The sequence below is a fragment of the Apteryx mantelli genome, chromosome 2, assembly GCF_036417845.1.
Source record: "Apteryx mantelli isolate bAptMan1 chromosome 2, bAptMan1.hap1, whole genome shotgun sequence".
Classification (NCBI taxonomy): Eukaryota; Metazoa; Chordata; class Aves; order Apterygiformes; family Apterygidae; genus Apteryx; species Apteryx mantelli.
This window is the reverse complement of record NC_089979.1, coordinates 88,700,107-88,713,079: the sequence shown is the minus strand read 5'-3', so window position 1 is coordinate 88,713,079 and position 12,973 is coordinate 88,700,107. Positions and strand designations below refer to the sequence as shown.

Sequence of the window (12,973 nt, the reverse complement as noted above, 5' to 3'; positions counted from 1 at the left end):
TCAGAGTCATTGGTGCTGCTCTGGTTGACTGCTTTAAGTCATGATGTTTGTGCTGGATTTCTATGATAGTTTCTTCTCTTGAAGTTACTGAACACTGTTTGGAGCAGAAATTTTTTCTCATGTGCTTCTTATTGCTTTTCACCCCATGCTTTCTGGTGCAGATATGCTGTTGATTTCATTTGTTACCTGTGAACTGGCAGAAGTAGCCAGAGTCCAGTCTAACTCTCTCATCCAAATGTCTCTCTAGCTCTTTTTATAACAAGAAAAGCAGAGTGGTCTGCTGAAACCAGCCAAAAGCATTGCTAATTTAAACTTTATACGTAACTGAGGACTCATTTGGCTAGTGCATACTAACCTCGCTGTACCTTCGCTGATCAACTCTCTCCCTTGCAGGAAGTAAAATAAAATGTAAACTGACCTAAAAAAAAAAACACTTTTGAATATACTTTCTAGGAAAATGAACAATGCATAAATTGAAATACATGCCATGGAGTTTTAGTGAAGTATTGATGATTTGAGATGGCTGTATTATGTGGCATTATGGGAATGTTTATTGTGTTGAAGATGTTGCACAGAAGAGTGCAAACCAAGAAAAGATTCTAACAGTCAAGATAAATGAGAAATCACACCAGATGCTTTCACTTTCTGTACTAAAGAAAGCATGGATGTCTTCCATATGAGAATAGTATGTGGGATTATGCATGTATCAAATATAACCATAAGTAGGATGCTGCAGGAGTGGTTTTTAAGTCTGGTTGCATGGAAGTAAAAAAAATTAATGTTTTTAGTTACACTAAATGTCAAATGTCTTCAGTATGGGGAAAAATTTAAAAAAACCACACCCAACTTCATGTATCAGAGTAAAGGACACGAGTAGATAAGGAGAGATAAGGTACAGGTTTCTGGCAGGTATACTTTAAAATGAAACAGAAGGCTCAGGTTTTAAAGAAAAAAGAATGATGGAGGTAAGTGTTAAGTAAAGTATTATACTTCTCTAAATAAATAAGGTATAAAGAAGGTTAAGCTGCGTTAGAAAAATTATCCATATGGAGTTGTCTTTAATTCTGGAAAGCTTTCTTGAAACTTGGAATATCTTGAAAAGGATTAAATGCCATATGCATATTTCCTAATGAAGGCATTAAAATACGGCTGTGATGTATTAGTTTGGAGAGATATCAAATGTTTTTGCTTGTTCGCTTGTCAGAAACTTGGGATGTATGCAGTAATCCTTTGTGTTAACTGGCAGGAACTAATTACATGTACAACTTTTACTATTTATAAAGCTGTCAGCACAATCATTGTGGTAGAAGCTTTAATGTCCCTTAAAATGTCTTTAGCTCCTCACTTTTCCAGCTCTAAAACTGAGGATATGCAATTACCTCTATCTGATCTTTTGGGGAGATGTTTCTTCAGAGAATGTAAACATTGCCATTCATCTTTTAACTATTTCAGCTCAATTATATTGTGTTAGCTGAAGGGAAAAACAAACAAACAAAAAACCTAACAAATCTTCTCTTTATTTCTTACTGTGCAGTAGGAAAAGAGTTCTCCTCTTACAAAATAAAATGTCACTGTTTTATTCACCAGCATTGTTTGGGAATGTGCAAGTTCCATTAGTGTTATATTACAGAAAGTCGTCAGCTGAAGGCACAAATGGATTACAGAGACGCCCTCACAAGGGGTCCAGCCGCTTGGATCAGATTGCTGTCAGATTGATGAATGTGTAGAAATTAGGGTGTCCTTGCTAGGCCTCAGAATAAACCAATCATCTTAAGTCATATAATCTAGCTAGGCTGAGGTGGCTATTGTCTTGATAAAATTTAATATAGCTGTTAATAAGAAGATGCAATTAACATCTTTTAATGGCAATATTGCCTTTTGATATCCGTTAATACAGTTGCTCATATGCAGTCTCTTTACAGCTCCTTAGTTTCTTGAATAGTTGTCTCTTTATTGCAGCATTTGGTATATCCATTCAGAGTTTGTTTTTGTGTGTCTCACTTCTGTGCCATAGGTGTTGGATTGGATTGAAAACCATGGAGAAGCTTTTCTTAGCAAACATACTGGAGTGGGAAAGTCCCTGCATCGGGCTAGAGCTTTGCAGAAACGCCATGAAGACTTTGAAGAAGTTGCACAGGTAAAAGCAATCACATGAGAAACTGTACATTTGTCATTGAACTGTATCAGAACTGCCTGCTGTGGAACTGAAGAGTTGGGCAAAGGGAGCTCTGCTACAGAAAACTCAGTTCCAGGAATGGCCTGTTTTATTTCTATCACAGGCTTTTATTTCACTTCTCCTTTGCATTTCTGTTTCAGTAAGGAAAAGACAAACTTCCAGGGTCTCAGAGAAAGTGGGAGCCTTGATGCCCAACAGAGCAATAATTTTTATTTTTATTTTTTAATTTTTGAAAGGATGCTTTTGAGTGTTGAATTGCAGAAGAATGAAAGCTGCTCTTTTAAAGTAACTTAACCCTCTGGGCTTCAAGGATTTAAACTTTTTTTCAGCATGAAAGGGAGGATGGAGATGAATTGAAAGCCCTGCTTCCTGGCTACAAGCTTGGGGAACTCCGCTTCCTCTATCCCCACAGCAGATGGTCTGATTGGGAGGGGAAAAAAGAATGGCTTCAAAGAAGCCAAATGGGCTGGCAGACTGGCCAGCCTAGCTTTGGGATTTTTTTTTTTCTTTAAATGAAGTTCAATGTGTGTATGCCCTCCTGTTTTGAATCAGTGATATCAACATTTTTTCCATAGGAGGAATCTTTATCCAGTGTTTGTGTTGAGTGGGACTGATGACAGAACATCAAATCCCACTTTTCCATAGCACTTAAAAAACAAAACAAAAAAAACTATCAAGCTGAAAGAAACAAAGGTATTGAGGAATACAGTGAGCATAACAGGGCAAAGTTGGTTTGGGCAACAACCTTGAAAAAGGGGGGTGTGAGATAAAACCCATGAGAAGCTGGAGGTTTGAATCTGCTCCATTAGCAACATGCACCGATTCTTCAGTCTTAATGATCAGTCATCCCACAACAGAAAGTAAACATCTCTAAGGTCACTGTTCATCAAGAAAAATCTCGTTAAGGCAGGATTGATAGTGTGGTCTTGCAGTCAGAACAGAAGGTGCGTGAGTGGAAAATTCTAAAGGAGTGACAAGCAGGAGTTTAGCAGTGATGCACAGTATGGTAGATGCATCAAAAGTGTCTTTCTGGATTGCCTATTTAGTGGATAATTAAGCTCTTAATAGTTTTTTTTTTTTAAAGTATGATTTTAGAGCACTCTAGTGATTTAAAGAATTGAAATAGCATCAGACAGATTCCTCAATATGGATTTCCTATAAAATTTTCCAAGATAATAAGCTTTGTTAGTTATATATATGTACATGCTGGATTTTCCATACACATGCCTAATATTTCATTTTTAGCAAACTCTGTAATTTCTTCCATGTGGACATATTTTTCTGGGTCAGACAAGCAGGAATCTCTTTGTGTAAGATGCTTAAGAAAACCTGAATGATCTCATACTTAATACCGTGTTATTTGAGGAAAGAAGAAAAAATGCTTGGGTAATCAGAAGAAATGAAGCATGTAGAACTACTAGTAGGGTATAAACTGTTAAAAAAAAAAGCATCTTGTTAATTTACATTATAATTAAACTAGAAAGTTGTAAAGCAAATACTTAGCAAAAACTTCCTAAAACTGAATGTTACTAGAGTTTAAAATGATCTCTTCAGGGAATGGTTTGAACTTCTATTTCTGGAGATACTGAAAACTAGACGGTTCCCTGTAGTGTATTTAAGTTCTTTGAACAATCCTCCACTGACAGCAGAATGGACAAGATAATCTAATAAATCTGTCTGTCTGTTTCTCTCACTCTCTCTTTTTTCTTTTTTTCCTTCTTCCCATCTCTAACTTTTCAATTTATGGTGACTGCCAAGAGAGGCACAGCCTCTGAGTTGTTTCTTTTACTTGCTCTGAAACTGTACATGAGAAGGCCCCAAAAGCCATTCGTGTTGTGGTTAATGTTGAAGTTTAAGACACCAATCTGCAGTTTCTGTTAAAGCATGATTAACTTTAATCTGATTTGTTCTCTACCTACATTTCTAGTTGGCCCAGTTCTTTTTTTTAAGAGAACCCTAGGGACAACTAGCAGTTTTTAGTAAGTTCTAATCAGAAGTTGAGAGGAAGAAGCATCCAGTGGAGTGTCAGTGGCATGGCAATGCTTTATCAAATGCAGGGAGCCAATAGCAATGTTGAAGAGTTCTTGATCCAAGGCTAACTCCTGGTTTTGAGGGGAGCTAAAAAATTCTTTTTTTTCTTCTGTTTTTTCCCTCATCCTTTTTTGATGTGAATGAGATGCCAATTTGTCAGCACCATTCAAAGGGATGTTAAAGTAAGCTGTGCATGGAAGGGAATAGATGTTCCAGAGTCAATGGACCATAGGCTCATGCCTTATTTAGTTTAAAATGCTTGTAAAATGAAGACTTGTCTCTCTATTTGGTACTTTTTAACAGAAACACTGGATAGTTAAAATGCAGCTGACTAAGAAACCCCCCAGAACTCTAACATATTGACATAAATGCTACAAGTATACTCTTTGAGAAACTTTTGACTTTCAATCACAAATGTCAAATTTAGGGTTGGTGGCCCCCCCCCCCCCAATGACCACCTTTGTATCCATGAGACTATTTAGTCAGTGTCAAGACTCCAACTTCTTTTGACTTAACTGATTTACTTGAAGGGCACAGATTTTCCTCTTAGAAACAGTGGATGCAGATTAATAGTGTGGCTTTATTTCCCTGTGCATTTTTGTATGAAATTCTAACTCAGCTTGTCCTGTTTCAGCTATGATTGATGTCTTTTTTTTCTACAGTAGATGGCTCAAAAAACATGAAAGGTATATGACAAGATTTAATTAGTGGGATCTTTTTCCTCAGCTAAGTTCTCTTCTCCATCTGCAGACTGCATCTGAATAGGGATGCAAATGCAGCCTGTTTGGTTCAAGACATACAGAAAAGAGATTCTTCCAAACCTTGTTTGAATACCCCTATGATTTCCCTTCCACGACCTCTAATTCCTTCTTCAAGGCTGGAATAAAAGCTTGTGTGCTTGAAGTAGTTCTTGCTTGACTGTACCCATGAAGAGTGTCAAACTAAATACTGTATCATACTAGAGGTCTCTGTCTTACAGTAGCTTGTGGTTATCACCAGATGCACAAAGAAAAGGACTGTACACTTAAAAAGTTACCTTTACCCCCACAGTTGTCTGAGACTATTAGATGTCTGGAACTGAAGGCTGCATCAGAACCAGTATGTTTAATAGCCATTGAAGGACTTTTCTTCTCTTAATTAGATTAACTGCTTTTCTGAATGCATTTAGGCTTTTGGCATATATGCCAGATGCTGTGGCAGTGAGTTATGCAATTTAATTGCTCCTTAGATGAAAAGTACTTTTGCTTTTTCACTTTAAGTATGTTGTCTGATGCTTAAACTTGATAGCATCCACTACATTTAATGAGTAATCTCTCCTCTTCGTTTTCTCTTTACCTCTAATGATTGGTATACCTCAGTTAAATCTCCCTCTGTCTCTCTCTTCTACCCCTCCCACATACAGTTCACTAAACTCCAGTTTGTCTGAAAGTCAGTTCATACCTCTTCTTATCTCTCTTGCTGACCTTTATTTTTTTTTCTAGCTATGATACGTTCTTTGAACTCTACTTCAATGTTCACTGCATAGCTTGTTCGTTTCTCTTTCTGTTGTCAGTAGTACTCATTTGTGCACTAATCTCTTAAACTTAATTTTTGACTTTTCTATGATGGTGACTTTGAGTGCTTTCTAAAAACATGGAGGATATTTGTTTTTGTTTTTTTTTTTCTGAAGGATGTATAGAAAAGACTTCTCAATAGGAATACTAGGAAAGTGATGAAATACGTTGTTTAGGAAAGTGGTGGCTTTCCATCACTGGGAGTAACTCCGTTACGTTCTCGGCATTTTGGAGAAGCAGTCTTGTTACTGACTTTTAGGTATAGTTGGTTGTACCTTGGGGCAGAGAGGAATGGAATAGAGGACTTCTTAAAGTTCATATCAGAGTGATTCTTTTCCCCTGGGATCTGGAGAGGGTGCGATAGTGGAGAAGTTCTGAGAAAGAGTTCATCAGTTTCAATACTCCATGTTGAGTTTGTTCCGTGAAGGCTTCTCTGTCAATTTAGGAGACAGGCCTGAGCAGCTTCAGGGGTCAACTCCTGCCCTTTCTGCCTGACCTTTGGTATTCTAACCAATGTGACTGTCCTTGTTTCAGCAATTTCAAAACCTTCAAAACCTTTTTGTTTTCCTCCAAGCATTGTTTTGAAGTAAGCATAGGTTTGGGAACAGCAATAGTTAGTAGAGCACTCTTACATTTGCTGTGATTTCTATTCCAAAGGGTAGTTCATTATCTATTTAGAGAAGTTTTTATGCTATGTTTCAGTTCTACTTGGAAGAGAAATTTTAATGGTAAGTTGAATATCTCCTGTTAAGATTTGAGAATTGCAACCCTTTCTGAAGCAGCATCTAGGTTGTGTTAACTTCCAAGTATAGGTAGTTCACCATCCAGTTTACAGAAAGGCAAGTCTGTGCCTGGGCGTGTATTATGCGGAAGATACTCCTGGAATTCATAAACAATGCTTCATATGTGAGATAAAGTTTTTATTAAAAGGGAAACTTCTTCAGCCATCTGCAGCAGGGTGTGGCTCTCCGGGTTGGTGAAGTAGTTGTTAGAGGAGTGCCTTAAGGGTGTTCAGCCTTGCTTCTTGAACACATACAAGCTGTGACTGTGGATCTCAAAACACCAAAGTGCAGATCAGACTGTGCTCTGAGCCAGCAAGTACCAAACTGATGATCCGCAGCATTGAATAATGCGCTCCCCAATGAAAAGGGTAGGGCTGTGTTTATCTCTGCAGGCTTTCCCGGTGAAACTAGGGAGGAGTTCTCAGTGCAATTAAAAAGCTGAAGGTTAAGGAAGGGCCAAGATGCTCATAGTCAAAATCAAGGAGCTGCATGGTTTGAATTCCTTACAAAAATAAATCGTAATAAATGGATGGGAACTCCCCCCCTCACCTCCCATACATAAAAGCTGTACTGAGTCACGTAAGCTTGATACTGAAGGTACAAAACCAGGCACTTGGAACTATCTTCTGGTTTGCTTATTAAAATACACACTTGGAAATAGAAGTAATAAGGACACTTCCCATCAGATGCCATTTGCAACTGAGCAGTTCAGAGTCATTTTGTATATGCAGACAAATTATTTCTTAAACCACTCACCACCCTTTATTATGAAGCTCTTGACAGACGTGAGGAGCACAGAGACAGAGAAATGATCAGTTCTGGGCTTGCCTGGTAATTTGCTTGAGACCCTGGAGAACTCCGATTTCCTGGCCCTTAGTTGGGTTTTAGGCCAGATTTGGATTTAACTTTTGTGGGTATTATAATGTTAATTAGAGGTGTGATACTGTATTTATGGCAAAGAAAAAAAGAAAAACATATTTGCATAGGCTTAATTTATCCTGGCAAACAGCATTTTTACCTGATACAATTCAGGTTGGGAGAAGACAATGAGGGCAGAAGGGAAAAGAGAAAGGCATAAATTACCTTGACAGAAAAATTTTTTGATAGCTTGTGCTACAGCCTTATCAGGATGCATGATGTGGTGACATAAGCAAAGTTTCTTTAGGGTAGACTCGGCTTCAATCTTTGTCCTCTCCAGAGGTTAATATCCCTCTACGCTTTTGTGAGGAGTCTGTTCTGAGAACCATTTTAATATGTAAAAACCCAAGGTTAGAAACTAAAAAGAGCACCCAAATTATATAGCACATCCTCAGAACCAGTCCTAGTCTAAATTTAATGAAAAACCTAAAGATGCAAGCTGCAAGTTCTAAGCTTTAAGAATTGTTAAAAATCTCTCTCTTCTCTGGAACATGGATGTCTTAGAATGGGGGAAGTTTGGTATCTGATGTGCTGTTTTCTGCTGTGACTGTTCATCTGCTCTTGTTACTGGTATGACGTATTGGGACAATATTCCGCTCTGACACTCAGCCATAGTGTACTTCTGAATCTTGCTTCATTTCTGCTATTTCACAAATGCTGATCCAGTTGACATGGAAATTTTGGATGCCTCATTTCCATCAGGATGGATGGAAATTTCTCCTCCTGTTCTTGGTTGCTTTACACCTTTTCTGCTGAATGTGTGGATTTGATGCTAAGTGTCTTTACCAGCAGTTAAGACTTTCTCACCTCTAAAAGTACAATTTGAAAAGTCTTCTGGCCATGGTTGTTGTTCATCCAGTGTTGAAATGGGCCAGTTTACAAGTCATTAGACTGATCTTTATTCTAGTTGTGAATATGAAGTACTAATTCCAAGAAGGAATAAATATGACAAGTTCTAGGCTGAGAAGACATTCGAATAAACACAGATAAGGAGCTAAGAAATAGCTCTTCACAGTGAAATGAAAAAATGATCTAGAAATGTAATAACATTTTTAATAAGATTGTATTCCATGACCCTTAAAAAATAAGAAAGGAAGAAAAAGAAAAATAAGGGCCTCTTTGTTCTTTAATTTTCATTAGTACTGTAACATAACAAGAGGAAGGGGTAATACTCTTTTTTTAAAAAGGCCAGGATATGGAGATCTTCAAGTACTTTTCACTTCTATTGCCTTCCAAAAGCAAAGGTAATGTATAAATTTGTCGTGCTATAAAAGAGAAGCATACTGCAAGAAGACGTTAATTCACCTTTCTTTCACTATTTTGTGTGTTGAAACTGATAGTAACAGAACGCTTTGCCTTGGAGAAAGTAGGGCAAGAGCTTCAATCTACAAATACTTTTTAATGCCAGGTGTGGAGGGATTTTGTGAGAGAATTAAGTTTAGTACCTACTGTTATTATTCTATTGACATGGAAATATCACATCACCTAACTTATTATGGCTCTATTGATTTTCTGTTAGATCTCATATTGTAGGCAACAGAACACTGGCTTTAAAAGAAGACAGAGTGAATTTTCATTCATTTAATCCTGTGAAACTAACTTATTTCTCTACAGAACACATATACCAATGCAGATAAACTTCTAGAAGCAGCCGAGCAGCTGGCTCAAACCGGGGAGTGTGACCCCGAAGAAATCTATCAAGCAGCCCACCAGCTCGAGGACAGGATACAGGATTTTGTTAGGCGTGTGGAGCAACGTAAGATCCTGCTGGACATGTCTGTGTCCTTTCACACCCATGTTAAAGAGGTAAAACTGATGACAAGTCAAGGTCACAGCTTTTATCCTTAAACCCAGGTCTGTCCAATGTTACTTTTATTGTTACAACCCTACCATAGGAAGTAATGAACCCCTATTGTGTAATGAGTTTTGGATTAAGATTCCGACATGTAATTCATTGCAGGTCAAGTGGGAGGAAAGTTGGTGCGCGTTTGTGGTTTTGTGGGTTTTTGTGGGGAGGATTTGTTTGTTTTTTTCATAAGCAGCTTCTACCTTTGCTGTGCAAAGTTAGCATGCAGCAGCAGAACTGTTTAAAAAACTATTTCTCTCAACCATCCCTCACTTTATGAAGGCTGCAGTAAGTGTTAATGGGGTTCCACATTAACTGAGCTGGTTTGGGGAACTGATGTGCCAGGCAAAAAAGAATTCAGCCAAAGACGCTTAATTTTCAGCCAAATCACTTTTCTGCTCTGGTTCAGAACACAGATCATATGTATTTATAGGCTCATGGGGGCCAGTGGAATGGGCCAGAACAAGAATAAGGATTTCGGTAAGGATTATTGGCTACTGGTGGTGACACATCTTGACAACTGTAGATTATTTGTGTGTTTTCTGTTTAGAGCTCATGTGAAATCCTTGCACTGTTCAGATTAGGTACAAGTATAAAAGGCTTTTGGGTCTTGGAATGACAGAGTTGGTGTCTTTCTCCCATTGCCCTGCATAGAGAAATGGTCTATGTTGAGTGAGGAAATATCGTATTCAAAACACTTTCTTCACCAAAACTGTGTACAGGATAAGGGTGGGAGGCTTTGTATTTGTGAACCTCTGCTTTATACTTGAAACAAACTCACAAGGCAGTTGGTCTTTGAAGGAGGTCGGGACTGAATACTTTCTGGCTGTAGACATGAGTACATAGCTCCCCCATCAGTTTTGTGTTAGATGCTTGCTGCTGCTCTCCCAGCACTCTGCTTGCTTAAGTAAAACATAAATACTATATTCTAAAAGCTATCCTAAGCTATTCTTATGGGTCAACTTTTTTGCTTAACTTTTCTCAAGTACTTACTGCTGTTTCAATACCTGTTGTGAAGCAAAGGAGCAATCAGCTGCTGAAATATGTTCATTGTTTCTATAGATTTCTTCATTATCTGTTTTCCTTAGCACTGAAAGGAGCAGCTGGAATGGTATTTAAATGGACACAGTTGATTGTAGTGATGAAAGATGGAGGCTGTAAAAGGAGTTACAAGGAAGGGGCTTAAAAAAAAAAAAAAAAAAAAAAGGCAAAAAGGCAGACTGGCCTGTGAGTCACTGCTGAGCAATTCTGGGACACTGATCCAGATGTGCTGGATTGTTGCCACTGCTCCCCTAGATAATAATGTTTTATTGAAAAAAGATATTCTGTATCTTGATTTATTTCTTCTGGAAAATGGATATTATTGTGACCCTGTAAGTGCACACAGCTGTTACCATGGCAGCCTCTTTGCAGCCTGGACTTTGGGGAAAGGTACTGTGGCTGATGTATAAACATTAAAATTACTTTTTTTTGGTCATGTGGCTGACCTCTATACCTAATGAAGCAGGGAAAATTAAAAAGAGTACTTATTTATGTAAGCAAGACTAGCTTTTTATTTATTTATTTGCATGCTACTTAAAAATAGAGATGAGAGTGAGGCAGGTGGTTCATAGTTAGTCGACTAGTCCTTTGGTTACAGTGCAAAGAAACAGCAAACTTAGAGCTGTCTTGTGCTTTCTGTAATGTATTTGATTTTCAAGAGCATGTTGTTTGTTATCAAATATGTGCGTGGAGCGCTGAAATGGCATCACAAAGCCAGATGGAGGATGAAAATGCCCTAAACCTGAAAGTCACCCTTGCTTTGTTGGCAGGAGAATTGCATGTCTCCTGCAGGATGTGGGAATTCGCTGCATGAATTAGTGCATACCTGTAAGCACGTAACTCTTCTGCTGTGTGGTTAAGAAATTAATGCCTCTGTTCAGATGATGAAGAGAGGAGTTCGAAGTAGTAGGCGGAGGTACTGGTTATCAAACTCCTGAGACATGTTTCAGTTATTAAAAAAAAAAAAAAAAAAGTTTCACCCTTCAACTGTTCAGGGTGAATTTTGTTTCTTTAAAATTCTTGTTTGTTTGTTTTTTCTGGACTAAAAATGTGCATGAAAAATAAAACAGTGTCTGTGTGTGACAGTTTGGAGGGAGCCACAAAGCCAAAACGGTCAGTAATCTAAGTTGTTGGCTGTTTGGGGGCCTCGAAGTCTAGCTCTGATATCCTTCCACTCTCTTGATTTTTTTGAAATAGGGTTTTTTGTTTTGTTTTTCTTTTTTCCCAGAAGCACTTCCCATTGAATGAATATTCCTCTGCTGGATAAGAGCATTCCAATATTCCTTTTTCCCCGTAGCCTTATGACTTTTTTGCTTAGAATTTGCCTGCAACTTTGAGCTTCGCTGGGAAGCACCAGCCCTGCGGTGCCTGCATGGTACTGTTGCACTGCTCACACTTAATACATCAATACAGCTTCTGCTTTCAGAAGTGACCTGCTTGCCACAAAAGCAGTGGATCCATGTGACACTTTCTGGAAATAAGACTTTTATTGTACCTGTGCAGAAAGCAGCTGTGTAGCGCGTGTTTGACAGCCTGCGAAGATGTACGCTGGAAGTGCTGGCCATCTCTGACATTTCCAGAAGGTCTGTAGCCAGGTTATAGGTACACCCTGGTAGAGCTCCTACTCCTTAGAAACATCAGAAAACAACACAGAAGTTCTCAGGCTTCTCATGGACCAACCTCAGTAGACCAAATTTCTCACAGGGAAAAGAGAATGTGTTCAGGAAAGCCTGAACAGGGAAGCCAGAAGTATGATGTTAGGTAATGGTATCACCATTACTCATTTTGCTTGATCCAAGCAAATCAGTTGTTTGCTATATATAAATTTTGGTTCCATGCTACTATGTTAATATTAGTTTTAAGCTTGTAACGTTGTGAATACTGATTTTTTTAGCTCCCATGCAAACAGTGAGACATTTCAGTCAGTAAGCCAAATTTTTCAGCAAGTGATGTAGCTGAAGTTAAGCTTGCCTGCTGGCATGCTTTAAAGTATGTGGGACCATAAATATCCCCATGCAAATCTCTGTGTATTGGAAGTATTCTGTCCTGGCATGCTCCCAGTCTGAGGATGGAAAGATACAACTGATCATCCAGAACTGTTAACCATCACAAAACAATTAATACCTTATGGCTTTTGTGCCTTTGGCATTTAATAGTATGGGAAAGGAGAAGGTGAAATCCAATTTTGCGTTAGAAGTCTTATGCAGGTAAAAGATAACTTTTCCCCAGTAAATGGATATCATAGAAGTTTGCGCACAAAAAGTAACAGCAAAAGCCACGGTAGTCCATGCTGTGAAATCTTTCACCAGGTAGAGTTGAACAGAAATTTGGTATGAATTCAAATTCTTCCACATATGTGTGTATATATATGTGTGTGTATATATATAACATATATACACATACATATGAAATTAAGACATCTATATATATAAATGTAATTAAATGGCTCCCTCAACATCTGTGAGTGGGAAGACTGAAATCATGGCCAAGCCAGGTGTTTATAGTAGTGCCAAAGTACAGCAAACGGATATTTCTGAACTGGAATAAAATGTGGGAATACAGATCAGAGCTGAATGTATGTGGAAGAGAATGATCTCTTAAGAGCATGTTGGCTTTTTGCATATAA

The 12,973-nt window shown here is 38.2% G+C and overlaps 1 protein-coding gene across 4 annotated transcripts in view; it reads left to right on the top strand.

The window, feature by feature from the left end:
- Positions 1 to 12,973, top strand: part of TRIO (trio Rho guanine nucleotide exchange factor) — a 260,312-nt gene that overhangs the window by 114,559 nt on the left and 132,780 nt on the right. For all 4 annotated transcript variants that reach the window (XM_067290998.1, XM_067290999.1, XM_067291001.1 and 1 more), the window contains 2 exons: positions 2,015 to 2,137; positions 9,075 to 9,266. In XM_067290998.1, coding sequence (XP_067147099.1) covers positions 2,015 to 2,137; positions 9,075 to 9,266 — 315 coding nt within the window. The remainder of the gene's footprint in view (positions 1 to 2,014; positions 2,138 to 9,074; positions 9,267 to 12,973) is intronic.